This window comes from Thunnus albacares, chromosome 24 (genome assembly GCF_914725855.1).
Source record: "Thunnus albacares chromosome 24, fThuAlb1.1, whole genome shotgun sequence".
In the NCBI taxonomy this organism is placed as follows: domain Eukaryota; kingdom Metazoa; phylum Chordata; class Actinopteri; order Scombriformes; family Scombridae; genus Thunnus; species Thunnus albacares.
The window spans coordinates 12,155,423-12,183,113 of NC_058129.1; the positions used below are offsets into that span (position 1 = coordinate 12,155,423).

At 42.3% G+C, this 27,691-nt stretch overlaps 2 protein-coding genes across 6 annotated transcripts in view; one reads left to right on the forward strand and one right to left on the reverse strand.

The window, feature by feature from the left end:
- Window positions 1-386: 386 nt before the first annotated feature.
- On the forward strand, window positions 387-22,958 carry zgc:65895 (uncharacterized protein LOC393546 homolog). Of its 3 annotated transcripts, none has more exons than XM_044344532.1 (3): window positions 387-3,510; window positions 19,742-19,793; window positions 21,011-22,958. In XM_044344532.1, exons 1-3 carry the CDS (start codon window positions 1,454-1,456, stop codon window positions 21,278-21,280), a joined length of 2,379 nt encoding a protein of 792 aa, XP_044200467.1. In that variant the 5' UTR covers window positions 387-1,453; the 3' UTR covers window positions 21,281-22,958. The 3 variants fall into 3 exon arrangements, with proteins under 3 accessions (XP_044200467.1, XP_044200469.1, XP_044200468.1); XM_044344534.1 differs by lacking the exon at window positions 387-3,510 and adding an exon at window positions 16,521-16,646; XM_044344533.1 differs by lacking the exon at window positions 387-3,510 and adding an exon at window positions 19,048-19,374.
- Window positions 3,571-27,691, reverse strand: part of LOC122976209 (coiled-coil domain-containing protein 122-like) — a 45,105-nt gene continuing 20,984 nt past the window's right edge. Inside the window, exon 7 of one of the 3 annotated variants that reach the window (XM_044344544.1) lies at window positions 3,571-4,553. The gene's annotated coding sequence lies outside the window, so the exon portion shown is untranslated. Of the gene's footprint in view, window positions 4,554-27,184; window positions 27,672-27,691 lie in introns of those variants that run through there. The other 2 variants (XR_006400861.1, XM_044344546.1) reach the window with 2 other exon arrangements.

The window sequence follows — 27,691 nt, forward strand, 5'->3', positions numbered from 1 at the left end:
GTATGCCATTTTAGTTTTTGCTCCAAAACAGGGGTGGAGTGGAAGAGGTTTAAGACACCAGTCAATACTGTTTGGTTGATACAGCTCACATACATGTATAGTAGCACTTCCCAAACAGTGGGGCACAAGAAGAAAAAAATAAACAACCCAGAACCTCTGCTGCCTTCAGTTGCTTAGTAAATATTGTAAAACGGACACTTTGTTTTCAGTCGACCAGATGTATTGATAAATATTGTGGGAAATGTTTAATTCTCCAACACCTATATTTTTGATTTATTTTTTAAAGATAAATAGACGTAGAACAACGAAAAAAAAATTATAAAAGTAAAACAAATACAGTGCAGCCAACCATATATTACCCCCTTAACCCCACCCACACCAACCCTCCCCTAAAACGCCTCTGGGGCAAAACAGTATAAACTACTGTTAACAAATAGTAAGAATTCATTGCATTTTACACTTCATACTGGCAATTCATAGCAGAAAATAACCAACTAGCATAGAAACACAAGATATGAAAAGAAAGGCAAAGGACAAGAAGACAAAAAACAAAACAGAAACAACAATTCTCTAACATCTTAACTGCCTAAACAGTGCGTTAAGAGGAGAAAGACGAGTAATGCATAAATAAATAAATCTTCATACCCCAAGAAAAGCGAAACAGAGGTATTTAAACACGTTAATCAAGTCAAATCCGATTTTGCAGTGGAGCGTGAACGTCGCACCAGTTTGATAAAGTGGGCTGAGACGCGCATGCGCAGTCGCAGTGTTTGCAGACTGACAGCCCGTTAGCTGCTGCTGCTCACCGGCAATGATACAGCAAACACGGAGATGGACGTAGCAACCACTTTTTTATCATAACAAAGACGGAAATTATTTAGACGCCACTGTCTATTGACAACAGATGGATTTATATCTTCACCAGGCTCACGTTTGTTTCGGGAAAAAGGAAGACTCCGGGTCCGAGGAGAGGAATGGATGCGACGGCTGATTTCCTGCGACATACACCGGCCAGCTAGGAAACCTCCACATTCACCTCGAAGACCCACCTGGGTGCACCTTAAACTATTTAGTCTATTTCTGTGTGCATAACTTGTGAGTGTAATATCTGCGACGTCATTTTTATTAGCAGTGAAAAAGGTACGTCAAGTGCTGGAGGTTTGTGGCTAACCGCTAAGCTAACCAACGGCTAGCTGGATTTCGTTGTTTATTTTATTTGCCTCGTTGAATACAGTCGTTTTTTTAATCTTTCTCAAGTTGGATTAATACTGTTGTGTTGTATATAGACACTGCTTATAAGCTAGAGTCTGTCTAACCACAGCTTGATTTTTTTTAAAGGACATAAATCATCTGACTTGTCACTTATGGCTCGTTAGTATCGCGGTACTGCAGCTAAGTTAGCCGTCAGCCACTTCTTGGCCTTTTAGAAACGTTAACTCCCTCCAAAGTAAAGATGCACCACCAGGACTTTTCCGGAGACCCTCCCGGCACCGGGAGCAGGAAAACGCACTACACCCACTACAGGAGGGGCAGCAGCGGTGCGTCTGCCTCCTCCGCAGCCGGCGGCAGTGGATCCAACGTGGTCGATGACAACCCAACCCAGGCTGGGTCCTCTTCTCCGGGACTCCACCACCAGCATCAGGCCCAGTCCCAAGTGGCTGGAGCTCAGGTGAAGAAGAAGAGTGGCTTCCAGATAACGAGTGTCACCTCAGCTCAGATTAACGTGAGTGGTAACAACAGTTTAGCTGATGACACTGAGAGCTATGATGATATGGATGAGTCACACACTGAGGACCTCTCCTCCTCTGAGATGCTGGATGTTTCTGTGTCGAGGGCCACGGATACAGGTGTGCCAGAGCGAAGCTCTTCCGATGAGACCTTAAACAGTCTGCATGGGGTCGACACACCCGGCATTGTGTCACCCAATGAGCCTCTTCATCCCCATTCCATCCCTCAGGGCTCTCAGCAGCATGCCTCCATGGTAAACGGGACCGTGCATCATTATTATCCTCAGCAGCACAGCCAGCCCCACCATCATCACTCTGACAGCTTGGGAGGAGGTGAACCCCCATTGCCAGCTCTCCCCGTCGCTCCCTTGGCTAGCTCCAGCCCAGCTATGGTTTCCAAAGCTGGGACTAGTCAGTCCCAGAGGCCACCAATGTTGGATAAAGCTGCAGGAGGGACAACCTCAGCTATTGTTGGTGGGGCAGCCACTGATCTACAAGGCAATGTGAACATTTCTAACGTGTCTGCTGTCCCTGCTGCTCCTCCTTCTGGGCTGCCAGGTTTTGACAATACAAGTGTGAGTGGGCAAGTGGCTTCTACTGGAGGAGGAACAGTCCAGCCTGCTGCTGCTGCCCCCAACACTCAACCCCAGCACACCCAAACTCAGACAGCCACCGGCTCTCGTTTCAGGGTGGTCAAACTAGACACTAACTCTGAGCCGTTCCGCAAAGGAAGATGGACGTGTACAGAGTATTATGAAAAGGAGGTTCAACATGCAACTACGTCTGAGGCACCAAAAGGTGCAGAGGTTGCTGCAGAGTCTGAGGCAGGTAACGCTGGTATTAATCCAGGCCCACCTGCTGTACAACCACCTCACACGCTGCAGCCCTATCAGCCACCGAGCCAGGACTTCACCAGTCCTCAAGCCATGCAGAGCCCACCACAGGGACTGGCCCAAACCGCCCCTCTCACCTATGTGTCACCGCAGGAGGTGGTCGGTGGAGCTCACATGCAGAAACCAGTTGCTCCTGTCGCTCTCCCTCCAGCAGCTCCACAGGTGACAGCACAGGCTGGTGTAAATCAGCCTCTTCCTGTAATGCCCCAACAGTTGCCCTATGCTGCGCAACCCCAGGGAGGTTACCCTGCGCCTCAGCTCCATGCAGGTGTCATGGCCCAAGGTAGTGTCCGGCAGCCAGACTTTATCCAGCCCACTGCTCCATTCCAGACCCAGGTCCAGCCTCCGCTGCCGCACATTACAACAGGAATCTCCATAGCACCAGGCCCCGGGGTCACAGCGCAGCCACCGGTCAGCATCACTCAGCAGCTACCCCATCAAGGTCAGGTGGCTCCACCTGCTTTGGCAACCTTTCCACCACAAACCCTGCCAACTCAGCCCCAACAACATCACCCACAGCCCCAACCTCAGCCCCCCTCCGCTGCCACAGTCCCAGTACCACCCCCCCAGGTGACCCCATACATGCCTCTGACTGCACTGCAAGCTGACCTCCAGCCCCTCCTCAACCCGGGTGCGACCCTAACCCAGAGTGTCGGAGTGAGCTCCCTAAAAGCCTCCCAGCTGGAGGACGCCCAAAAGCTTCTGTTCCAGCACCAAGGCCTGCTGGGTCTGCCCAGGCTTGGGGTGGCAGCAGGTGGAGAGGGAGCTGCAGAGGCCAGTGGCGCTGCTGGAAGCCTGGCGCACATGGGGATGTCAGCTGAGGCCAGCGCCTTCATGGTTGCGGCGGCTGCAGGCCTCAGGACTCAGCATGCTGACGGAGATGAAGACAGGTGAGGACAGGCAGTTGTTTGTTATTACGTAAACTGTGTGTTGTTTTTTTACTGAACAAGGAGATGAAGTAATTAATTCTGCTACAGCTTGTGCAACATTTTATCAGCATTCATCAACATTTCATCACAAGTATTTCCCCTTTCCCCCCTCACATTCACACCCATCTTTGACACAGCCAAGCATGATTAACAAAGTGTAATATTACTGTCTGACTAAATAATACTTAGTTGTAGATCTGCCTGGCTTTAAATGCAGAGCAGGAGTCTCATTCAGATCTAGAGGTCGAGTCCAATGTCACAAATCGCTTGTCCCCTGAGGTCACTCTGTCAGCCTTCGGAAGACAGCAGGGTTAAAAACAACTCTCTGGACATTGCTGTTGTAAAAATATCAGTGGCTTGAATAGAAGCAGCGGAGCTGCTGAGTCACTGAGGGAGCTGGTGACTCAGCAGATGCGCTGCCCTGACAGACCCCCTACCATCAGACATATATCCACCTCCATTAGCTCAGTACTCTGTGTCAGTAAAGGCTACATTTTCTCTCTTTTACTGCCTCACCCTAGCCTTATTCCCTCATTCAGTGTTTTCCTTTTCCCCCCTCTCCCCCTTAGATTTATTCTTTTATTAGACACTGGATCTGTTGATTGGCACCATCCCGAGGGAACTGCGCAATAGTTTATTTATGTGTACAATTACTAAATGCTAACGTCCTCCAAAAGTGGTTATTGCAGTTGCAGGTGGTTTCTAAAAACGCAAGGTTGGTCTAAATACGGCTGATGACCTGGAAAAAAAACCCTCCCATGCCCCCATTTGAAGAAGCAGTCCTGTAGAGACTGTAGAGTCGGATCAAGAGTTGTGTTGCATGAATTTGATGAACTGGCGCTGCAGAGAAATGGAGCACTGTTGTGGCAGCAGTGTAGTGTTACCTCTGTACTGTCCTGTGTTCTGGTTGAGCAGGAGATTCATGTTGTGAGTACAACACTAATGCCTCCTGGGTTTGAAGGGAGTTAAACTGAGTACTGTCTGCCTCACCCAAGCACCCATAACTGCAAAAAAACAGAAGATCTTTGTGAATATTGGGGCTTTTTATTTAGCTGCTGGCAGCAAATACACAAATTACCAGCACAGAAATGGAGACAAATAAACACTTCCGAGTATTTCCATGATTTACTTCTAATTCAGTCGTCAGCACAGTCTGTCATTGCTAAGCTGAAGCTAGCATTTATGTATTTTCAGCTGCTTAGACTGTGTCTGTGCTTGAGGAACAGAGAGACGGAGGGTGCAACAACTGCTGGCTTAATCTCGACGTAGTCTTAGTCATATTCAGCTGCAGACAGAGCAGGGCTGTATTCTGAGTGGAGGCTTTTGTCAGTGATTCGTGGCGTCCCATCATGGCTGTGTGTGTGTGTGTGTGTGTGTTTTGCATGGCCTGTGCATGTCTTCCTTTTCTAAGTGTGTTTCTGTGTATCAGTCCAGTTGTCGGCTCGTTTTCTTTCCATGAATCAGCCTCTGTGCTGCAGGCTGCAGGAGCTGCAGACAGTCTTGGTGTGTGTATATATGTGTGTGTCTGCTTTGTTTATAGTCATAGTCATGTCATGCTGCAATCTGTGACTCTTTTGCTGTCTCTGCTTTCTTTCTGTCGCTTATTCTCTGTTTATCTCTCTTTGTCACCCTGTCTCTTTTCCTCTTACAGGCCTCAGTGCGTTATGTCAGCTGTCCAAACTGTTCCTCTCTACCCTTTTCTTCTGAACACTAGTCTTTTTCTATTCTTTTCTCCTCTCAAAATATCCCTCTCCTCTCCTACTGCTTACATGCAATGTCTCCTGCAAGCATACAGCCATACAACCAGTATGTTTGGGATTTTACACCAGTATTTACTGTATAGAGTGAGCAAGAGCAGAGTGAAATGAGAACTGTGTCAGTACCTTTTAGCTAATCTCAACATGTCCAAGAACAACTTCTCTAATGAAACTGAGTTTGATGAGAAGAACAGACCAAATTAACAGACCTTGAAAGCTTTTGTTACTGACAAGTTTTTTTTTGCATTGAAGCCAAGTTCTTTCTTTGTTTTGAGGGCAGTATTTGGGTCGACACTAAATGACAAACCTAGTGGGAGCAACACAGACAGGAAGACAGTGACTGGGCTTAAAATATTTGTTACATTTTGCTAAAGCTGCAATGATTTGTTGATTTATGAACAGGAAATTAATTGGCAACTATTTTGATAATCAAATAATCTTTTCAGTCTTTTTTTTTTTTTTTTTTTTTTTTTTGAAAAAAAAAAGATAAAAATTCTCTTGTTCCAGCTTCTTAAATGTGAATATTTTCTGGTTTCTTTAGTCCTCTATGACTGTGGACTGTTGATTGGGACAAAACAAGACATTTTTGGTTGCATGTTGGCCTTTGATCAACGTTTTTCACCATTTTCTGACATTTTATAGACCAAGTGACTCATCAACAGATTAATCGATGATGAAAATAATTAGCTGCAGCCCTACTGATGTGTCTTACATGATAGTAAACTGAATATCTTTAGATTTTGGACTGTTGATAAGACATTTGAAGATGCCCCTTAAGCTCTAAGAAATTATAACAGGCTGTTTTCACACAATTTTCTGACATTTTACAGACAAAAAGATTAATTGATAATGAAAATAATGGTTAGTTGCAGCCCCGTATGTCGCTCTTTTATCTATCAGTGAGTTACTGGAACAACAACAACTTGTATTCCAGGATGATCCAGGAAATCAGCCGGGTTCACTCTGAGTTTCAGCAGTGACTACCTGTCTCTAGAAGCCTTATGTTGCAGCTGTCATGACTGTGAGCTGTCATGTTGTAAAACAGGGGATGTGAGGGTGTGTCTGTGTTTTGTAGAATTCAGCTTGTTTCTTTTCACCTGCTCGCTGTCTGTTTGTATATCAGTCAGTGCAGTGAGGACAGTGGTATTAATCAGCGCTTTCATCAGGTCCTCGTGCTTCCCCGGGTGGAATTTCAGCCTGCACGTCGGTGCTGGTATAATTTGACTTTTGAATAGCTGCCAGGACTGGCTGACAGCAGAGCGAAAACACTTTCACACACACACATTTTCAGTATACCGTACACCTGCTGTCCTAACACTCTTCTCTCTTTACAGCATCTATTACAACTTGCAGAGAAATATAACTTTGCATATGGGTTTTAGTCTTCTTTAAACTGAATTATATCAGCTTCTGCAAGTTGTTTTGAGGCAGAAATCAAGTGTAATAATATCACAAAGCAACACAGGGGAGACGGCACAGCTTAGAGGCTGCTTATGTTTGCACAGCGGCGTCTTTCTTCTAGTTCAGCGTGATGTTGGCTCTGAGCCAAAACCAAAATTATACCTTATGAATACTTATGTGTGTATTACTTTGGAGTCAATTACCATGACAAAATTATTTTCTGCTGATGAACCAGTGTGTAAGATTTAGTGGCCTCTACTTCAACTTTATTATTATCCTGAAGGAAATTTGGTCTACAGCAGGCATCAAACACATCAGGTTACACAGAGACATATAAACATTTGACAGTAACAAGCATAATAAATAAAAATCTGAAGTAAACTGTCAGCTCAAGTAAAAACAAGGACACTCCTACCACATTGAACAATAAATGATATTACATATATATATATATGGATGTGCAGGTTAAAAGTCAAGAAAAATTAGCCCGATAAATTATGCCTATCAATAACAACAGAGATTCTGAAACGGCGGCCAGAGGGAAGGAGGTTGAACTCCTTATAAAGTGGAGGGTCAGGACAGTTAAGGATACTTTGGGCCTTATTGATAACGCGCTTACTGTAAATGTCCTGGAGCTGGGCCTGCTGCACCCCGATCACCTTATCGGCCTCTTTAACAAGCTTTGCCAGCCTGTTTTTACTGGACAGGGTGAGGCAACCAAACCAGGCCACAAAGCAATAAGTAAGAACAGATTCAATGAAACATTGCACGCCCTAAACGAATTCATCTCTCTTAAAAAAGAACAAAAGCTGCTGGACAATCTCAGGGTCGTTATACTCCATACTTATATCTAAATATGTTTTAATTGGTGTATAATCATCTGAAAATAAGAATCGTTGTGTTTTCGTTACCTTAGAATGAGTCCCTTATATCTGCATAGGGAGCAGGTCCTCTTCCACGGAGGCCTCCATGTTGCACCACCATGTTTCTACAGTAGCCCAGAACGGACAAACCAAACATTGGTTCCACAGAGGGTCTTTTGTTGGGGAGGGGAGGGGAGGGGAGGGGTATTCATTTGGTGACGATCTGCAACCTCACCGCTAGATGCCACTACATCCTGCACACTTGTCCTTTTAAAAATGTTTCCCAGGTGTTGTATATGTTTTATATAAAGTGTGTAAATAGCCAACTGTCAAAGATGTGTTAAGTGACATAGTACATTTAGTGCATTTTATGGGGCATGACATAATCATTTTGAGCCATAAAAGTTACGGCATCTTTAGTGATAATTGGCTCATAAAACATACTAGACACACCTGTTCTTGACTTCTTGACAGATTTATATTAGCAAACTTTTTTTTTTTTCTTTATAAGCATCTTAATTAAAGGACCAGTGTGTAAGACTTAGTGGCATCTAGCAGTGAGGTTGCAGATTACAACCAATTGAAGACCCCTCCTGCTCCCTTTCTAGCGTGTAGGAGAAGCTATGGTGGTGAAAAATATGAAAGACCCTCTCTGGAGTCTGTTTGGTTGTCCATTCTGGGCTACTGTAGAAACATGGCGGTGCAACATGGCGGGCTCTGTAGAATAAGACCTGCTCCCCATATAGATATAAAGGTCTTATTCTAAACTAAAGAAAACACAACAATTCTTATTTTCAGGTGATTATAAACTAATTAAAACAAATTTATGAATATTTTCCATTTCTGCCATGTCCAATCCGCTATATGCTACTAAATCTTACACACTGGTCCTTTAAGTAAACACGTATTCATTGGAAGCTGAGGTTAAGTGAGTTCAAACACAAGGGTTTACAGCTTGAACACAGAGCGAAGTGATAATTATCATTCAGTCAACAGAGCCTTTGTAACAATAAACAGATAAAAAAGAGAGATGTAAGAGTGTCAAGACTCTTTATTGTGCCTGGTAAAACAATCAATCTTGTCAAGAGAGCCTTGTTGTAGTGAAGACGTGAATATTCTGAAGTTGTGGCAGTTACTTGGGTGATTTTTATTTTTTATTTTTTTAAGGGATACAGGTTTGTTTTTTTTGTGATTCAGAGGTGGTTAAGTTAGTTGTCAGGTGACATTTTAGATGTTGTAAACTCAGCCTCTGATCTTGCATATGTTTTTTGTGATAATAAGCTGCCTGTCAAACTGCAGCTCTGCTGGCTTTGGCTGGTGATTTATGCTCTGTTGATATCGACAGGCCTGTTTTTAATAAGGCTTTCCATCCAAAGCTGAGCTTTTAATGAAAGTGAGGTCCCCAACGGCCAAATATGCATGGAGCCAAAAGGAAAGTTGCTGTTAGGGATGTATGATTTCAACAAAGTCTTAGTTTCTTTAAGAACCAGATTATAAGGAAGCTTTAGTGTCCTCAAAAATGTTTTTTACTTGGATTTAGGATTGTAAGTGTAACATAATACACCATTCTACCTCTGCATAAACATTTACAACTAAGCAGTGAGTCATACCTAACATCAAACATTTGTGAACTATTGCTCTTGTGAACACAGCCAAAGATAATAATGTTAAGTCTACTACTGCATGGTTTATACAAGCTATAAAGATGAGAATAAAGTCAGACACAACAGCTTTAAGTTTAAAACTGAATCCTTAATGCAATATATTACATTTTTTTTCACATCTGGAAGAAACTAATCTGCACAGAATTCACTTCATATTGTTCTGTGTGAGATTTAAAATGTGCAGACCTTGTGATCAAGGCATGTTGAGAATTTTGTAGCGGGTAAAATTCAAAATGCCTTATTGCAAAGTAGTTTTTATCATTTGTTCAAATTTGAGGTCTTAAGAGTTCTGCATTAAATATGAAATTAGGTGGCCAGTAGCAGAATAGATGGCCTAAAAATCCAAAAGCCAACTTAATGCCTTCCTCTGTGCTAAATACTTACTTTTACTCTTTCATGTTAGATTTAGTTATTGGGATCAGACATATTCTAGATAAAACCAACTCTCTTTTTTTCTTTTTTTTTCCATGTTAACCTCTTGAACTCTGTTGGACCCACCTCTGCTTCAGTTTTTACAAACTCAGTGTTCAAAATTGGCAAAATTTGATTTTAATTCTGGTGGAGATCCCTGATACTTTAGGGAAACATGGGTTTTCTTGGGTTAATGGGAAGAATACGACTGCATAATTTGCCCTAAAATTTGTCCCAGTTTCGTGTTATTTTGTTTTTAAAGTTCTCATCAAGTATTTAATGTTAAACTGAGTGATATCCCATCCTTTGGTTTCTCTTTTACTGCGCTGTTATTCCTGTTTGGTGCATCTTTCAGTTGGATGTTGGCTGTAAGTTTTGTGAAACAATGAGTTCAGCAATGCTTCTAATTTTTCGGGCTTGTCCTGGATGTCATGAACAATAAATCACAGCTGAAGGTAGTCAAATCATCTGTCTATTAATGAAATGTGACATAAAATCATGCTTCAGTTGAGCCACATAACTCGGCTCTCTCATGCTGTCGTACTGCTGTTTCGCCACAAGGTGGCAGCTTCTGCACATAATTCCTCCCGGCCTGGACAGCAGTTTATATAACCTTAATGTGCTTTTGAGAATCACTGACCTAAATGTGCCTTGCAGCTAAGTGGAAATGGCCTTTCTGCATGCAATGAATGAATCACCAACAAATTAGTGTTTTTCACAGTAAAAATGGGTGGGTGATGTCTGATAAGTGAGGTTAGCGGCTGCAGAAGGCTCCAGCAGTGCAATGATTGATATAATATATCCTCCGGCAGGGTTTATAACACAGTAGGTGTGCTTATTTTTAGGGATGGACCGATTCACGCTTGCCAGTGCTTGCCCAGTACTACTAAGTTTGTATCATCTTGTCTGAGTGACTGATAAATGAGTCACACACAAGAAGTTATTGTGGATTCCCTTTTTTAATTTGTACTATTAACAGCGTCTCATCCTGAATATGAATCACTGCACAGCTGTTGTCTCTAGTTGCCATAATAACGCACCCAGCTTTACCTGCATTATAAGACTGGGGTTCTTTTTTTGTTTGTTGTCACTGTTTTTTCCCCAAAAAATTCTCAATAAAACCTGTCAGTACAGGATTATAGAGCTGAAGCATTAATTGACAACTTTAATAATCCATTAAATGTTGAAATCAACATTTCCTTGTTCCATCTTCTTGATTGTGAGGATTTTCTGCATCGTCATATGTCATACTTTTGGTTTTGTGGTGTTGGACTATGCTATTTTCAATTCTTTTTTAGATCAAATTAATCAATTAATGGGGGAAATCATTAGGAGATTAATTGATAATGAAAAGAGCTTGTTTTAGACTCTTTGTTGTGCATGTGAGTGGTCTGACTTCATTATTTATGCATGCGTCACATGTTTATTTTTGCTCTGACACCATATGTTTGAATCCAAGAGAAAACACCGGATGGGCAATGTTTTCAGGCTTTGCCAGCATCTCTTAAAGGGCATCTTGACCTCTGTGCGTGAAGACGTTAATGCAGCATGATCGGAACATCATCCAGCTCCGACAGATTTGGTTTTGAGGCACATGGGTGGGTGGGTTTTGGAGGGTGTCACGTTTGCTCGCCTTGTGCCTTCACGCAGAGCTGTGGATTCTTTGAGAGTCACAGGCCTAGAGAGGATGTAATATGTGTCCATGCATGTCTGTCTGCTTCTCCCTGATGGGTGAAGTCATAAACACGCTCCCCTCTGGGTTGTTATGGTGTGTGTGTGTGTGTGTGTGCATGGTAAGTGTTTACAGGAGAGAAGTTTTTAAAGGTTGTTGAACTGTTTTTTTCCCTCTTCAGGCTTTTAAACGGAGGGGAAATCATGAGAAGCAACATTTTTGGCTTTAACTGGTTGTGTCGCGATCGCTCTTCTGACAACTGTACAGCTATTTTCTTCCTCTCTGTTATTTCCTCTTTACATAACGTAACCCCCTGGCTTTTCTCAGTTATGATGATGATGATATTTCAAATCCTGTAATTGAACCTTGGATGCCAAAACACCTCAAAGTAGCCAGCTGAGCCTTCAGCTTTCTGCAAGAGGATAATTTGTCCCTGAGCAGTTTTTGTTCACATGGAAGGGATGATTTTGGTTGACTTCTGAGTAACATAACCCCTCCGCTACCTGCTAAAGAAAAACATTTATCCCCCCTGAAATTGACACTTCCTGGTAAAACACAGACTTCATGGTAAAGAGAAATAATAATAATTCTGCGTAAAGTGTCAAAACCTTGACCCTTCCTACTGTTAAAGTACTTTCAGAGCAGCGCACGGAGCCAGCACACTGCAGAGAGCCTGGAGCAATGTTTCTCAATGGCTGCTGAGAACCTCACATAGCCGCCTCACTATTACTGCTCTGCTAGTTTGGTTTGTTGACATTGACAGAGACACCTCGAAGCTTTAGGCAGAAACACTGTGCACGCCCATGTGACTCTGGGTCGATAACCTAACTTCCTGTGACGTCTCACGGTTGTCTGTGCGTCGTAAGATTGTGTAATGTTCGTTTGTAGAAGATTATTTGAGGGTCCAACTGCAGACCTCGTGAACGGGGGCCAACGGGAAGAGAGTAGGGTGCCCATACATGAGGTGCATCACTTCCATCAGTGGTCTTTTTTAAAAACTTTTTTTATTAAATTTGCAAAAGGTCACATTTCTGTGCTCAAGAGAGTTATCCAAATGTTTTTGTCAAGTAAAAAAAAAGCTAAATATTCATTCTTGTGTGTGTTAGGTGTGAAAGAAATACAACCTGGTTTGATGTTACCTAAACATTCATGTTAACCCTCTAAAAACCAGGTGAAACAGATGTTAATATAATATATCCACTGGAATGAACTGAAAATCTTTTGTTAGCAACAGTGTTAGATTTTAGGAAATTAGAAAACATTATTTTTAGTATTTTTTAACTCCTTCTCACTCAGGATAAAAACATTACAGTGCTGTTGATTCCTTGACTAACACAAAATACACTGACTGTTTAATATTAGCATAAAGTTGAGCCCTGTTTTTTTTATGTTGGCAACAAACATCTTTATAAAATACTGAAAATACATTTATATCTGCCCAGTAATACCTGAACATTTCAGTTTACTCTTTGTGTGGCTTCCTTGGATTTTTATTTCACATGTAGCATATTTTTTACACAGAAGATTCTGTTAACTTCTCATTCTGAGCAAAACGGAGTTAAATTGACTAAAATAAGTCGTAAGGAAGTGACAAACCTCACGTCAGGAGATCCTATATTGTCTCTCCAATTTCTTCCCTATGTACAATAATGCGTTTGTGCTTTTAGGCACATACATGCATCATAGCGTCCTCTTTGAACTCTACATCATCTTTTTGGGCGTTTCTTTTTTAACGTGTCACAAATTCCTCGCTAAATTTGGCAGCCAAAAAACTCTCTGTTATTTTTGTCTGTGTATTTTTTTAAAAATAGTGTGAAGAATGTCTGTGGGTGTTGAAAGTTAATACCTCATCCATCAGAAGAACAAGGTGTGTCTGATCTGTCATTAAACCAGTAGAGATATTGGCGCTAACGGTCGTCCTTCCTGCTCTTTCTCTGTCTCTCTCTCATGGCCCATATGGCACCGAGGCTGGTTATGTAAGGCCTTGCGTGCATGGCAGAGAGCGATTCACTTACGCTTCAGAGAATCACTGCCCCGAAGCTCTGAGATGCCATGAGAGCTGTTCGAGTTTTTGGGGCGTTCCCGTCTCTTTGTTTTGTCTGTGTGCAATCAAAGATTAAAGATTTCATCCAAGTATTGCAAACAAACCGAATCCTGCTTTTGATTGCTACCTTGGTGCACTTGCAGGAATTATACCTTGTAAAATAATTGCAGGTTGCAGATTCAGTTGTCTTTTTGTTTTTATTCCCATATTTGGTAAATAAAAACCCTTCTTTTGCTCAAGTGACGTGTGTGCGGTAGTAGGGGTTGATCTGGCTGTCGGCCTTTGCTTCTCCGATGTGTAAAAAGCCTCCGAAACCGGATTCCGCCAGTCTGCATGCATAGCCTCTCTCTCACACACACACACACACACACACACACAAACACACAAAGAGATGCACGCAAGCTTGTGTCTCCCAACTGCATGAAGAGAAATGATGCAGAGGGAGGCGATTCACAGCACAGCATACACACTGATTTAAAAAAAAGAAAAAAAAGAAAAGAAGGGCATGATATAAAGTGTCTACTTTTAGATTCACTTCCTGTTGCGATGCCCCATTTTGTCATGACATTGGGTCCAGTTGTGTTGTGTCTTTTTTCTGGTGATTACTCTTACGAATGCTGTTATCAAATCCTTGACTTCTTAATTATTTCATTCAAGTTGTGGAGGATTTGGGTGTTTTTCAGGACCACACACAGCAGCCTGAGTGACGGCTCCCCGACTGGGCACAGCTCTGCTTTCTGTCAAAACTACACAATATAGTGAAGCGTTGCACTCAGCTGGGCGCTTTTGTGAGAGAGAGTGCGTATAAAGAGGATGGATGGATACTAAACTGTACAGCAACAACACTAGAAGGCATTTAGGTTGATGTTGGCACCATTGATTTCTCGCTTTTTACTTTTCTGGAACATCTAGAGCTTGTTTTGGCTTGTTTCTCGTCTCTTCTAGGCTGAATTTACATTTAAGCCTCTGAGGTTTAGTTTAGTTTTTTATGGCTCCTTTTAAAAAATTAAAATTAGTTTTACTTTGCAGCTTCTGAAATATACAGGAGATCAAAAAAAGCAGCGTTTCTTCCACCCAGTACACCAGAATTTGAATTTTAAAGACAAGTGTTGCTTTTCTCAAATATACTTTTGAGATGAAACTCTATATTTTTAACTATGTGGGCAATTGCAGGCACCATCTGCTGCCATAATGTGGCTACACATCTGCCATTTTTGTGAGTTTTACAGGGTGTGGTGAAGATGTACACCGCTGCCACTTGTTTTCTTTACTCTTTTCAGATCTGCTCACACTGTCGGAGCCAACTTGTAGGCTATTTTTGGGAAGTGATTGTCTTGGATTGAAAGGTTATTGTGATGGATGAAGATGCTGGACACCATGTTGTTGTTAAAGGCTTAAAATAGAGTTAAAATGAACTCAAACTAAATTGGTTTATACACAGTTTGGTGAGGCTGAGAGCTCATTACCTAACTAATAAACCTTAGTGGAACATCAACGAGGTAGCTTGGCTAATAAGGAAGACTTTAATTAACTGTGTTGTTCTGTTTTTTTACATTATCTTTTCATTTCTAAGTCTTCTAAGTATACATATAAGCTTCAACATAATGGTTGGGTAATATATGGGTCAGCTCTTTGAACAGGCCACACACACAGCCTTGGGTAGACGTGGATACACAATGAATGAAAGCATCCCATCTGGGCTATGTGTGATGTCATGGCGTCAAAGTCTCCCACCATTGGCTGAGTGGAGACCGTTGCGCCATTTGCAATTGGTTGAAAGTAAAGCTGTCTCCACATCAGTGAATGCTTCCCTTCGGACTGGTTTCCAGCCTTTTGTTCTAAGTGGGCATGCGCACAGTGACCCCAGACCCCACAAGTACACAATGTACAGATTTACAGTATGTGAAGAGTGTTTGCATTTTAATCAATACTGGCACTTTTGAATAGGTCATAGGTCCTTATTAGTCTCTCAGCAATTGGCAGTTTCCTTCGTTTCCCACTCTGTCATCTTGTTCCTGGGCCTCTGCGGCTCCTTAGATTAGTGACACATACAGTGGAGGGAAGAAAAGAAGACGTGACCTCGACCTAATGAGGTTAATAATTTCACTGCATGAACTGAGCTGAATCCCACCAACAAAACTCGCCCGGTACCCCGCTCGCCGCCATTTTGTGGTCCCCTATAACTGCACTGTACATTGTTTCTTCCCTTTTGTTCTCTACAGTTCATCCACTCAACACTTGATGCTGTTTTGTTTTTTAAACGCTGAGATACGATTTTATGCATCAGTTCATTGTCTGATTTGAAGCCTTTCTCGCCATCTTGTTTTGATCGTCTTTGTTCAGACGGTAACGTGCTGCCCCATAGCCTGCGTGGGAGTTTTTTTTTTTTTGCTAGCGTGGAGGTACACGTGAGGCGCACTTAAGTGGAGAACCATACTGTGAGTGTGTGTGTGTGTCCAGTGTGCGTCCACTTATGAGGAGTGACAGGGCAGTTAAAGGCTCCTGAGATATTTTGAGGAGGGGCGCAATGCTTCCAGTGTGAGAAAATAAGAAGGATGAAGGTGGAAAACTGATAGAAGGAGCTTTAGAGCAGGGTACCACTGTAGTATCCCATCATCCATCACCTCTGCAGAGGATGTTGCAGGCTGAAGGGAGTGGCTTGTAGACGACTGTGCGCGTGCTAACGGGGTATGTGGTCAAAAATGGCTCATCCCATTGGACAGATCACCCTAATCTCAGCTGACAGTTTACATAACAACAGAAGGAGGAGGTGACTTGACTCCTTATGCAGTGACATCACAGCCCACCCTCCTATCTCGCCTCGCTGTGCGCCCAATCGTCTGACAGTCTATATGTGATTCAGGCACAGGGGTGGCTTAGTAAGGGGGCAATCAGGAGGACTTAACACACTAACGCGCGCTCCCGTTGTACACAAACACACTCCCACTCCCATCCCCGTCTTTACACAAGCTCCATCCTGGTCTCTATTGTTGCTCAGGCTCCCCTATGTGAAGCTGCTACAGCTGAGGGGAGCAAGGGGTCGGGGGCCGAAGGGCGCAGGTCAGGAGGACGGGAGAAGGTGGTGGTAGTGGTGGTGTTTGTTTGGGGTGTTTTGGGGAGGGGGGCGGGCGTGCGTGCTTGGTCGGAGTGTGTGGGGTTTTTTTTTTTTTTTAGCCTGAGAGCATCAATGAGAGAGAAGGGGCTGGCCGGGGCAGGAGGAGCACAGGGCAGGGACGCCATGGCCCTAAAGCTGCTCTTCTGGGAGCTGGAGAAACATCTGAAGAGGTAACGATGACTGTAATGTTGTCAGGGGGTCCGCGGCGGCGTAAACAAGGGTGGACACAAAGAGGCTTGTTGTTGTATCTGTCTACTTGTTGTTGGTGTTGTTGCATTCAGTTGGAGTCTTTTTTTTAAATGTCGTGTGAACATTTTATCCAGCGGTATTGAAATCTATCTTATAACATCAGCATGTGGAATTTATGCCCTTCTCTTCCTGCAGCGAGGCATCACCTGAGCATGTGCAAAACCCCTGCTCAGCAGCCCTGAAGGGCTATCAGTGTGTGTGCGAGGACACAGTGTTCTTGCTTCTGCACATGCATGTTGTTACGCTCGACTGTATGCGAGTGTGAAAAAGCCTGGTTGACTGGTGTTTGCTCGCGATCACATGGGGTGGCTGTCTCGCCTGCTTTCAGTTTAATTTTTTCCCTCCAATATCAACTGTCAGAGATAAACATCATATTCCAGTTCCTCAATTGATCTGGCGAACCCACATTTGCTTCCCCATGCTCAGTTATGAGGCCACTAATAGACGTCAGTGTCCCAAACCCAATAAAGCAGTTGTACAATCAACAAAAAGCACAAAATTTCTACAATTTCCTTCCCACCAGTGTATTTAATATTCATCTCAATCATTTTTGCATAAGCATTCATGTATAAATAAGGCCTCTACTACACTGCAGACATGTGACACTGCTCCTTTTGGATAAAAGAAAAGCAGAAGTCGCTACAAACATATTCCAGCTCTCTAAAAGGAAATTACAAAGATATGAGCAGGTGGAGGGGTTATGTCTTTGAGGAAGTCCTGTCTCTTCAAACAGATTTCTGATCTCGTTCACACACACACACACACACACAGCACACTCAGTGATCATTAATGTCCCGCCCAGAGACGGATATAACACAGCTAAGGTGCTTAAAGCAGGACAGGTGTCCCGACATGCAGTCAAAGAGCACAACACAGCTGATCCAAGCTTCAGACAACAGTTTGATCTCTTACATGTGTCCCCCTTTTTCCAGTCAAAGTCAGTAAAAGGTGTGAATGAGCAGCAGCAACAAGTCCGTTATCTCATAAGGATTCAATTAAAATGTGTCTGTGTGGTTTCAGTGCTTTTATCTTGACTCCACATGCACTGTTTATCCAAACTGGGTCCACACCTTTTATACCATCAAAACACATCAGTGTGGCTTAATTAATCAGTAACTGTTGTCAGATGTTTATGTGATGTAATTAGTGTTTCTTACTTGGATCTGATCAGCTGCTTAAATCATTTACAGCCCCGTGATTACATCAAAAACAACTGTAAATGTGTTATTGTACTGATATATACACTTTTTTACTTTTATTACACTTTATAGACAATTAATTCGATTGATTGGGTTCATTTTTTTTTCTATTTCCTTCCTTCTCATATTATATTTGATTGTGCTATTGTAATATTATACAATTTTAACAATCTCAAAATAATGTAATGTCCTTGTTTAAAGCTGAATTAACAGCCATTGTGATGACAATGACAATTTACACTTTTTGATACTTTCAGAATCAAAAAAAATGAAAAAACTTCTGCAAAAATATAGGTTCTGCTGAAGCCATATGGATATATATATATATATATGACTCTTTTCTTTTGCTCAGGGGGCTAAAAAAACACTTCTACTCAGGAATCACACATCCTAAAATTATAAAATTGAGACAGATGCCAAATGATTTGTAACAAAGCCTGGTCTCTAACATACACATTTGGAGGGGTGGTCCTGTTTTACTGTAAAGAACAGCGTGTTCCCACTTCACAGTCAAACTGATGATCTACTGAGAAACAGCTTCTCTTTGTGCCATCTGACTCTTCACTTTTATTCACACTGGCTGCACTTTCAGGGTTGTTTATTTACTTCCCACGAGACGTGACAGCTGGACATTGCTGAGCTCAGCTTTTGCACACTTTTTTTTTTTTTTAAATCACAGGGCCAATTGATTAATGTCTCAACTGACATGAGGCGAGTATATACAGTTTGTGAAGGAGTCCCCGCATGTTTTAACCCCTTCATACATGCGTTATAACCGATAGGTGGAGGCATTGTTTCACATATCAGTTTCAGCATCACCTGCAGCCCCTATATGTCCAGACAGGTTTAATCCAGAAAGGCAACATCACGTTTTAAGACCAAAAAAAGAACAACTGAAGCTCGTTTCCTAGACCCTCCTTTCATTTCGCGCTGTGGCGGGTAAACTGGATGCGGGCTTTTATAGAGGACAGTGCACCCAGGTAGAGAGATGTTAAATAAATTATCATCATGAGCGACCTGTCGTCCAATCAGGCGCACGCAGGGGCTGTTTTCTCGCATACATTATGCAAATGAGCGCCCCTCTCGGCCAATCACGGGGCTGCTGGCGCTGTTTTCCTGCACTCATCACGCAGAGAGGGAGCCGCAGCCCGCCGTTTCAGTCTTTGTGCTCAGTCCCGGCTGCGAGCTGCGCGTCGCCCGGAGAGAGCAGACCTTTCCCCCCCCTTTTCCCCCTCAATAATGCTCTATTTTTCTACTTTTTATACCGCTGGATGTCCAGTTTGTACAGCTGAAGAATCGCCTTTGGGTGTTTTGATGGACGGGGTAGCATGAATTCCCAGTGTTACACAGTGGCGATGGACCTTGGCGTTTGTCAACTGAGGAATTTCTCAATATCGTTTCTGTCCTCTGTGCTCGGGAAGGAGAGTGCATCAGTCAGGGTTGACAATAGGTAAATGTCACTGCGTTTTTTTTTTCTCAGCGATGTGCAGTAAGATTCAACATGAAATCTGAAAAATGTTGCCTGGTTGATTCACCGCCATCAAAGTCAAAACTGCTGCTGTGTCGACCTCCATTTGCTCCGCTTTGTTGCAGACGCTCGTTAAGATTTCTGTTGTTCTGTTTCAGCTGATGTTAGCAGCTTAATATTTTTATTTTTTTATTTGGCACCTTGCCTGAAAACAGCAAATGCCTCTCTGCCTTTATAAAAAAAAAAAAAACACCTTTAATGGAGACACATTTGCACCAAATACACACTCAGCTAATGTTGCATCATATAATCTTTTTTTTTTTTTAATTCAAATTTTTCTGTCTTTCAGCTCCTCTGGTGCAAGTGTGGTGGCCATTGACAACAAGATTGAACAAGCAATGGTAAGCGACTGTTGTTGTTTTTCATTTTAAAATCATGTAAAAATCCAGTAATATTGTTGCTGCAGTGTTAGTAAATAGGCCCAGTTCATCATTTACATGTATGTGCTGCCTCCGGTGTTATGTAACCCAAACACTTCTCCGCTCATTCAGCAGAGACACACAACTATTATCACCCACTTCTGCTCTTTATTCTCTACTTTCTTTACTTAATTTATCATATTTGCAAAATAATGTTATGTATGTTTTAATAAGAGAGGGAGGGGGGAAGCTCAGAGTGATAACAGTAGATAAAAAGCTTTCCAGACGAATGAATGAATGAAAAGTATCTCAATTCTAAGTTTATTAATGCGGATAAAAAAGCAGATTATTTTCCGCATCTGTGCATCTGCTGGTATGTCAATTAAGAAGCAGGAGCAACAGGAGCTTCCTGCTCTGTCACGATTTGGACCGATGACCTCCGGCTTGTTGGCAACTTGATGTGGGCCAGGCTAAAGGTTCACACGCTATCTTTCTCATGCATATACATAGTCCCTCTCCCCTCTCCGCGCCGTGTTGCTAGGCAAGCAGCAGCCTCCCCTCCGCTCGGTATAAATAACTCCGCCGGTGATTGGCTCCTCCCACCCCGTGCAGGAACATTTTGTTCCCTCGCTGCCTGCTGGAGCAGGGAGGAGGAGGAGGAGGCGGGTCCACAGAGGAGGGGATGCTCAGATTATTAATCCCTGTCTCAGCAGGCTGGGACAACACACGGCTCAGGCATCATCATGGGGATGCACTACAAAGCTGAGCATGTAAAAAAATAATTAAAAAATCTGTTTTATGGGTGTTTTTGGAGGAATTAGTGATGTGTGAGCATCCCTGTGTTTCCTCCCGTCATTCACAGTGACAGCTGGCAGGTGCCGTGTGAGCCAGTGAAGTGATTTGTGTTGCAAATTTAGCCTTTGTGCTGTGTCACGCATTTTTCTGTGACATGTTTGTGAGACTTACTCAGTGTTTCCTGTAGTTGATTTTAGATCTTTGTGAGTATTTTTCCCCCAGTATTTATAAATAGAATAAACATGGATGAGTAAAAAATACATTTTAGGGAAGCAACAAAGGGTTGTTTAGAAAGGAGTGCATGTAATGAGTGTGATTTAATTTTAAGAATAAATAAATGAAAAAGTTGGTTTGTACAATAATAATACCACAGTCTAAAAGTCTGTTTCTCCCCCCTCTGTCAGGACCTGGTGAAGAGTCACCTGATGTACGCCGTGCGTGAGGAGGTGGAGGTGCTGAAAGAGCAGATCAAAGAGCTGATGGAGCGCAACACTCAGCTGGAGCAGGAGAACAACCTGCTCAAGACCCTGGCCAGCCCCGAGCAGATGGCTCAGTTCCAGGCGCAGGTCCAGACCGGCGGCTCCCCGACCAGCGCCGCCCAGCCTCCGCTCCCGGGCTCAGTCGGGACGACACAAGCCCTCCCTCCCACACAGAACTCAGGCACGTCTGCGTAACACAGAACCTGGAAAGAAGCCGCCTGAGGATTAAAGATGGAAGGAGGATGAGGAGGAAGGAGTCTCGCCATACTGTGAAGTGACTCAAGCTGACTATGCCACCGTCTCGAGGAGCGCACACTACAATCACCCGGAGGACGACAAACAACTTTACTTTGTTGCACATTTTATTTAACTGAAAGACTGTGGAGTTGCACCGGTGTGTGTGTGTGCGTGTGTCTACTTTGTCTCCAACTTTTACCTGCTTAAGACAATCGCTGTCATCGTGGTAACGAGGGAAAGGACAGAGCTGAGAGGCGACACTGCAGCCGCCGCCGCTGCCATTGTTCAGGGCCCCCTCCATGGAGGGAGGGAGGAGCTAAAGCAGGGCCCGACCAATCGGGGTGGGGAGCACGCTGCACGCTCTCGTCAGTACCGTCAAATCCTTCGCAGTGTGACCCGTGGAGAAGTGTGCCATTGTCTTGCCCCGCCCCGCCTCAACCCAGCACTATCCATCTGCACACGATTTTTTTTTTTACTCTTCTTGTTTCATGCTTCAGATTTTTTCAGTGCCGTGGTTTAATGCACTTTTTTGTTTTTTTTCAGCCACATCGACAGCGGACGAACTTTTAAAGGACAAACAAAAGATTTGTGCGCCCCATCTGGAATGGGAGAAACAATTAGTCCAGGTCTTCGTGTTCTGGGTTGAGGAGGGGTATAAAAAGAGAAAAAAAAAAGATTAAATATATATTAGCAGCGCCTCATTGCTCACTTTGAGAACTCGGTGTTCTTTTTCGAGGTTCACGTTGCTGTCCCCACCCCTTAACGCCGCACTCTGCCCCGTCTTGGATGGAACATTAAACATTTATGCAGGGAATCAATGTGTTTTTTTTTTTTTTATTATTGTTTTTTTTTTTTTTTTTTTTTTAGGGAGGGCTGAGAAAGATCTGGGATTGCAATTAGTTTTTTTGTCTGTTTGTTTTTGCTCTTGTTAATGTAATTAATGTCCTAGTGATTTGTAAAAAAAATAAATAATGGAAAGGCGTATAAATAGGACATGACTGTTTCTAGGTAGTGAACTTTGTACAGATTTAAAAAATTCCAATTAAACTCTGCCAAGTGCCTGGTTTCTAACCATAGATACATATATAAAAACCTTTTTTTAGTTATTTTATTCAATGTACATATACAGTATATGTGTATAAATATATATATCTATGGTTTTGCCAGGTTTTGAACTACCTGTGATGTCAGTACTCAGGGTGGGAACAGAAGAGGATTATTTACCTCGACACTAAGATGCTGTCTCTCCTGCAGTGACACACGGCTTCGTACTGTATGTGAACTCTCCGCCGCCGTCGCTTAACTCACTCGCTCAAATGATCTAGACGGTTTTCCATTTGGGGACGTGTGTAGTTTTTTCTTTAGGTTTTTTTTTTTTTTTTTTTTAATGAATGACGATGGTGTTTTCTTTCTTTATTTCTTTTTGTCTTTTGTACAGCCAAGTGTTTTAAGTTGCTTGTAGGGCAACTAAAGCGCTGAACACTATAAATGAGACACTTGGCAAAAAATGGAAAACGCCTAGCAGAAGTATGTCAATGTTTTGTGCATGTTCCTCAGCCCATCACAAATGTGACGTTACAATTGCACTAGACAGTTGCACCTCAAATAAAAATGAAAACAAAAAAAAAAGTCTAAACTGTACTGTTTGGTGTTTTTAAAGATTTTACAATCAAGTCTGACTTGATCTGTGCTGTGTTTCTCACAGAAAATAGATGCATTCATTAGAAATACAAAGCTTAAAATAAGAATCAGGCTTAAATCTGTCTTTTCTTTCTCTAAAAACCTAATTAAATCAGTTACACTCTCTAAAACTTTTGATTTGAGTCATTAAATTAGAGCAAAAATGTAGGTAAACCACAAGTAAACCATCCTATTCCACTAGTATACACACAGTCCAGTAGATCACATTGCACAGGCGCAGAGCAGGCTCACCATGTAAATATTGATCTATATGGCGCCCACTCATTGGCTGTACGCGACCGAGCCCCCCTGAAGCCATCCTCATGCCCGCTCCGCCCACCGCTTCCTCACGTGGATGTGCACGCTGCCGGTGAGGGCGCGCTAAGGGGGAGCGCGCATAAATGTAGGGCGACGTCATGAGAGGGCGATGGTAGAGGCTGAAAACGGTGTTTGATATTAAATTATTTTAATTGTTTGGTTATCTTAATTCAATTGGACTAGTTTGTGTATAAATTGGCGTTAAAAAGCCTTGAAAATGTTTTTAACTCGATTTATACAGATAAAAATATATATTAAACAAAACACGTGATGACAAAATAGGTGTCTGTAAAGAAATACAAATCCAGTTTGTACTTACAGTGTCTGTGGGTTTATATACTTGAGGGTATTTTTAATCTCCTACAGTAATGTGGATTTATAGCCAAGCTCTGCTGCCATGTCTGCATAGTATTAATGTAATATTGACGATGGGATTATTATAAATCTTTTCTGTAATCTCCTCCCAACATACTCAAATACTACAGTATATTCTCTATACATATTTATTCACATCGACAAAGATAAAACATAAAAGTAAATCATGTAACTGATTTGAATTAGGTTGTTTTTGCAGATTTAGTGTCTCAGTAAATGTCTTATTATGTCAATGATTCAATTTAATTTTAATAATTTTAATACTTTTTTAAAAATAGCAGCTCTACAAATGTAAAACATGAAGGCAACCTAACTGTAATGAAGCACATGCAACTAGAGCTTCAAGGGTTAGTCGATTAATTGATTAGTTGCCAGCTATTAAATTAATCATTAATTATTTTGATAATCAATGAATCATTTTCAGTAGAAAAAAATGTCCAAATTCTCAGTTTCCAGCCTCTCAAATGTGAATATTTTCTGCTTTCTTTCATCTTCTATCACCATTAACTTAATATCTTTGGGTCGTGGACCTTTTATAGACCAAACAACTAATTGATTAATTGGGAAAATAACAGATAGATTAATTGATAATGAAACTAATCGATAGTTGCAGCCCTACATGCAACCTTACACCATTTTTTAGCACAATGTACACTTACTGGAAATGTTCCAAAGACTTTGGCCACATTCCTTGGCCTTCATCAGTGAATGGATTTTGCTCAGTTGTCAAGGAGATGGTTCAGTTGTTAAAGTCTCCATGACAACACCGTCCACTTAAGAGGGTCATGAGGTGTTGGTGAAAGTTCGAGGTGGACCTTGTGCTAAGAAGTTTCTGTTCCCAAAGTCACTGATGAATCTTTAAGCTCATCCAATTTAATATTTCATTGACTGACACTTCTTTTCAAGGCCACATTTCAACCTCGAGGTGTCTGAACGGTATTTTTAGAAACTTTTTCTAGGCTACATTTTTTCCACATACATAGCTTTGCAGAGTAGAAAGCATCAGCCAATCAAAATCAGGGCCTTTTTGATGAAGATTTTTAATTGTTTCAATCAAAAGAAACATCTTTATGTATTTTAATCAAGGTATTCTTTTCAAATCAATGCAACTTCTTGTTTTGTTCACCCCTAGTATGAAAATAACATCTGAGAACAGTAATGTGCTTCATTTTGGGATGTCCCAGAACAAAATTGAATCAATTGTGGTCTATGGTCAAATGCTGTGTCCTGCCCCACTTCCGCTCTGCCCCCCTCAGGTCAAGTCTGATCCCGGTGCCTGACCTCGGAGCGGCTGACTGTCTCGGTGGATCAGACGCTCCTGCTCTCGTGTCCAGATGGCACTTTCGCAAATCCCATTTCATTGACAAAAGGTGTTTTCTTCAAGCACGCCGCCACCAGTACAGGATGTACTCTGAGGCCGAGGGATCACACGTGGATTAACCTCCTCTGTTTGTGCCGCCGGTGATGTTTGGAGGCTCAAATATAGAGGGCAGAATTAACACTGCTGTATGTGCTATGATCCATCACTGAAGTCTTTGGACCTGGTGGCTTGTTTTATACTGTACGCTGTTTTCTCACATACTTATAAAGTTTTTATTGACAAGGATGCACGTAAATATACAACCTCTACTTCTGGTCTACTGTTACCAGACACACAAAAACCAATCTGCGCCAAAATCGACCCCTAAAAATCCTCTTTACGCCCCCCTTCACTGGACCTCCCTCTGTGCTGTTGATGTATTTCTTATTGCTGAGAAAGCAGGTGGCCTGCTGGTTAAACCCCGGCTGTCCAGACTATCAGGGAGGCTCCACCTCCTGTTGGCCCCCCCCCCCCCGAGACGCTACATAGGATTAGCCTGTCCGGTGTCCGGGCATCGGAAACACACTTCATGTTTGCACACACACACAAAGAAAAGCTGTTACAAGCACACTCATGCCTGCAAAGTCCCAAATACAGGTTAAAAGGCTAAAACCTGACATTGTAGCTGAGCTGAGGGGGACGGTATAACAGCAAACGTATGAGGAAAAAGTGCTTTCGTGCACAGTTAAACTTTGGCTGACCAACAGCAGAGATTCTGACTTGTCAGTAGGAAAAGCACAGGTGTTACTAATAAATGTTAGCGATGGTCCCAATAAGCCATGACAGCGTTACAGTGAGCCAGCGAACACAATACCCGGACCCTGAAACCAAATGGAATTCATTATTTTTTATTATTTACACTTGTGCAATGTCTTGAAAGTGCCAACATTTGTGGAAATAGAAAGAACCAGCAAGTTCAAGTATGACTCATACAAATACAGGCTCCAAAAATAAAAAACACATTTAACAAAATGTTATTATGTAACGTATTGTAAGTTTAGTCGGGGTCTCTATGGTTGTCTTTGTTTCTTCACGCGCTCCCCTGAGATGTTTTTCTTCGATAACTCCTGGTTTCTGAAGGACTACATGACTGCACCATTAGATTGTGCAAAGTTTCACAAAACTGACGCTACAGATGATGTTTTTGCAGGGAATTTTGGGACTTTTTTTTTTAGGCTGATTCAATTTTTTTTTGGTTGTGAGCCAATAAAATAGATGAATTCATGCTTAAGGAGAGGTTGTTGGGAGGACTTTTTGGTTTGGAAAACAGTGATACTACTCTTTAAACTGCACCAAAAATTATGGGGTCAGAGATGTTTTGTTTAAATTTCAATCTGACGTTTTAATCTGATATTCTGTTTAACTGGGAGAACTCTTTGATAACACACACACACACACGTGATCAGTTGATTCAGTGGTCTGCGTATATGTCCGAGGCTGCCACACAAATAGACCGCATGTGGAGTCTTGTTTTCAGTCACATGTACACACACACAGACTCATGCATGTGCCCTCAATCAGCGCTGTTTTTTTAAATTCAAGTCAGCTGCCGCCACAGGCCTGCGAGTACATCTCTGAGCTGATCTGAACATTCGGATACATGCAAAATACAGACGAAGGGCGACTCATTTGATGCACCATGTGACGCCAATAGGAGAAACCCTCAAAATGTGTGTGTGTGTTTGTGTGTGTGTTTACGTTCCCCTGGAAATTACCAGTTCTACTACACTGGTCACATTTAATTGGATGTCCAGTGGCTATATCTGGGTCACGTCTGTGTTTTTGGGAAACAGCTGAGGGGAGGTGTGAACAGGGGGCTGCACTTTAATGGCGCATGAGAGTCTAGAGGATAGTCACGCTGAACATATGAGCTCCTTCACCTGCACAGAGTCTTGAAGAACGAGATGTCTGTTGAAGAGTCACGAATTTAACGGAGATGCATTTATCATCACCGTGCTGGACAATGAACCCCAGGAGTTATTTTGCTGTGTAAGGAAGTGTTGTAATGGCCTCAGTATGCTTCAAACGAAGTGCTTTGCATTGTTCAATGACATCTGAAACCCCATTTCCGGTGTCTGACAATTTTTGTAACTTACCACTGAGCCAAGGTGTGAAACTTTTTTTTTCAGTCTTCACACAGCAACTTTAGTCATTTTGTATGTTCACAACCGAGGGGAACAATATGAATGCCTCTGAGGAGAGAATGTAAAAAAAAAAAGTGGTCTCTCCATTTCCGATAATAAAATACAACATGTCTGAATAGCATTTATAAAAAAAATACAGACTAATAAACGTGTTTTTTATGGCTTTTTGTGGCTAAATCCAAATGAAAAAGGTCCTGTACTATCTCAGCAACACTTACAAGCTGTCAAAAAAAGGAAATCAAAGTTGACTTTGGCACATTTTTCCATCTTTACTCAAAATGCAGCTTATCTTGTGGCTGTTTTACACTCTGGTCTCTTGAGGTTGCCATTGCAGAAAATGAGAAAATCTCTTCTTCTCGTATCTCCTCATCTTCCCTCTTCTGCTGTGGAGCGGATTTCCTGCTGCCGCCCTTTTATTGTCGAACATTGGAGCAAAATATTAACTCTAGAAAGAGCACTTAACTGTTTGATTCTGTACAGAGAGAAAAAAAA

Bases quoted from the DNA above. Each gene is read 5' to 3' on its own strand.
- zgc:65895 (XM_044344532.1), top strand. From the start codon at position 1,454: ATGCACCACCAGGACTTTTCCGGAGACCCTCCCGGCACCGGGAGCAGG. The intron at 3,511-19,741 runs GTGAGGACAGGC...TCTGTCTTTCAG, and splicing joins GCTGACGGAGATGAAGACAG to CTCCTCTGGTGCAAGTGTGG. The intron at 19,794-21,010 runs GTAAGCGACTGT...CCCCTCTGTCAG, and splicing joins ACAAGATTGAACAAGCAATG to GACCTGGTGAAGAGTCACCT.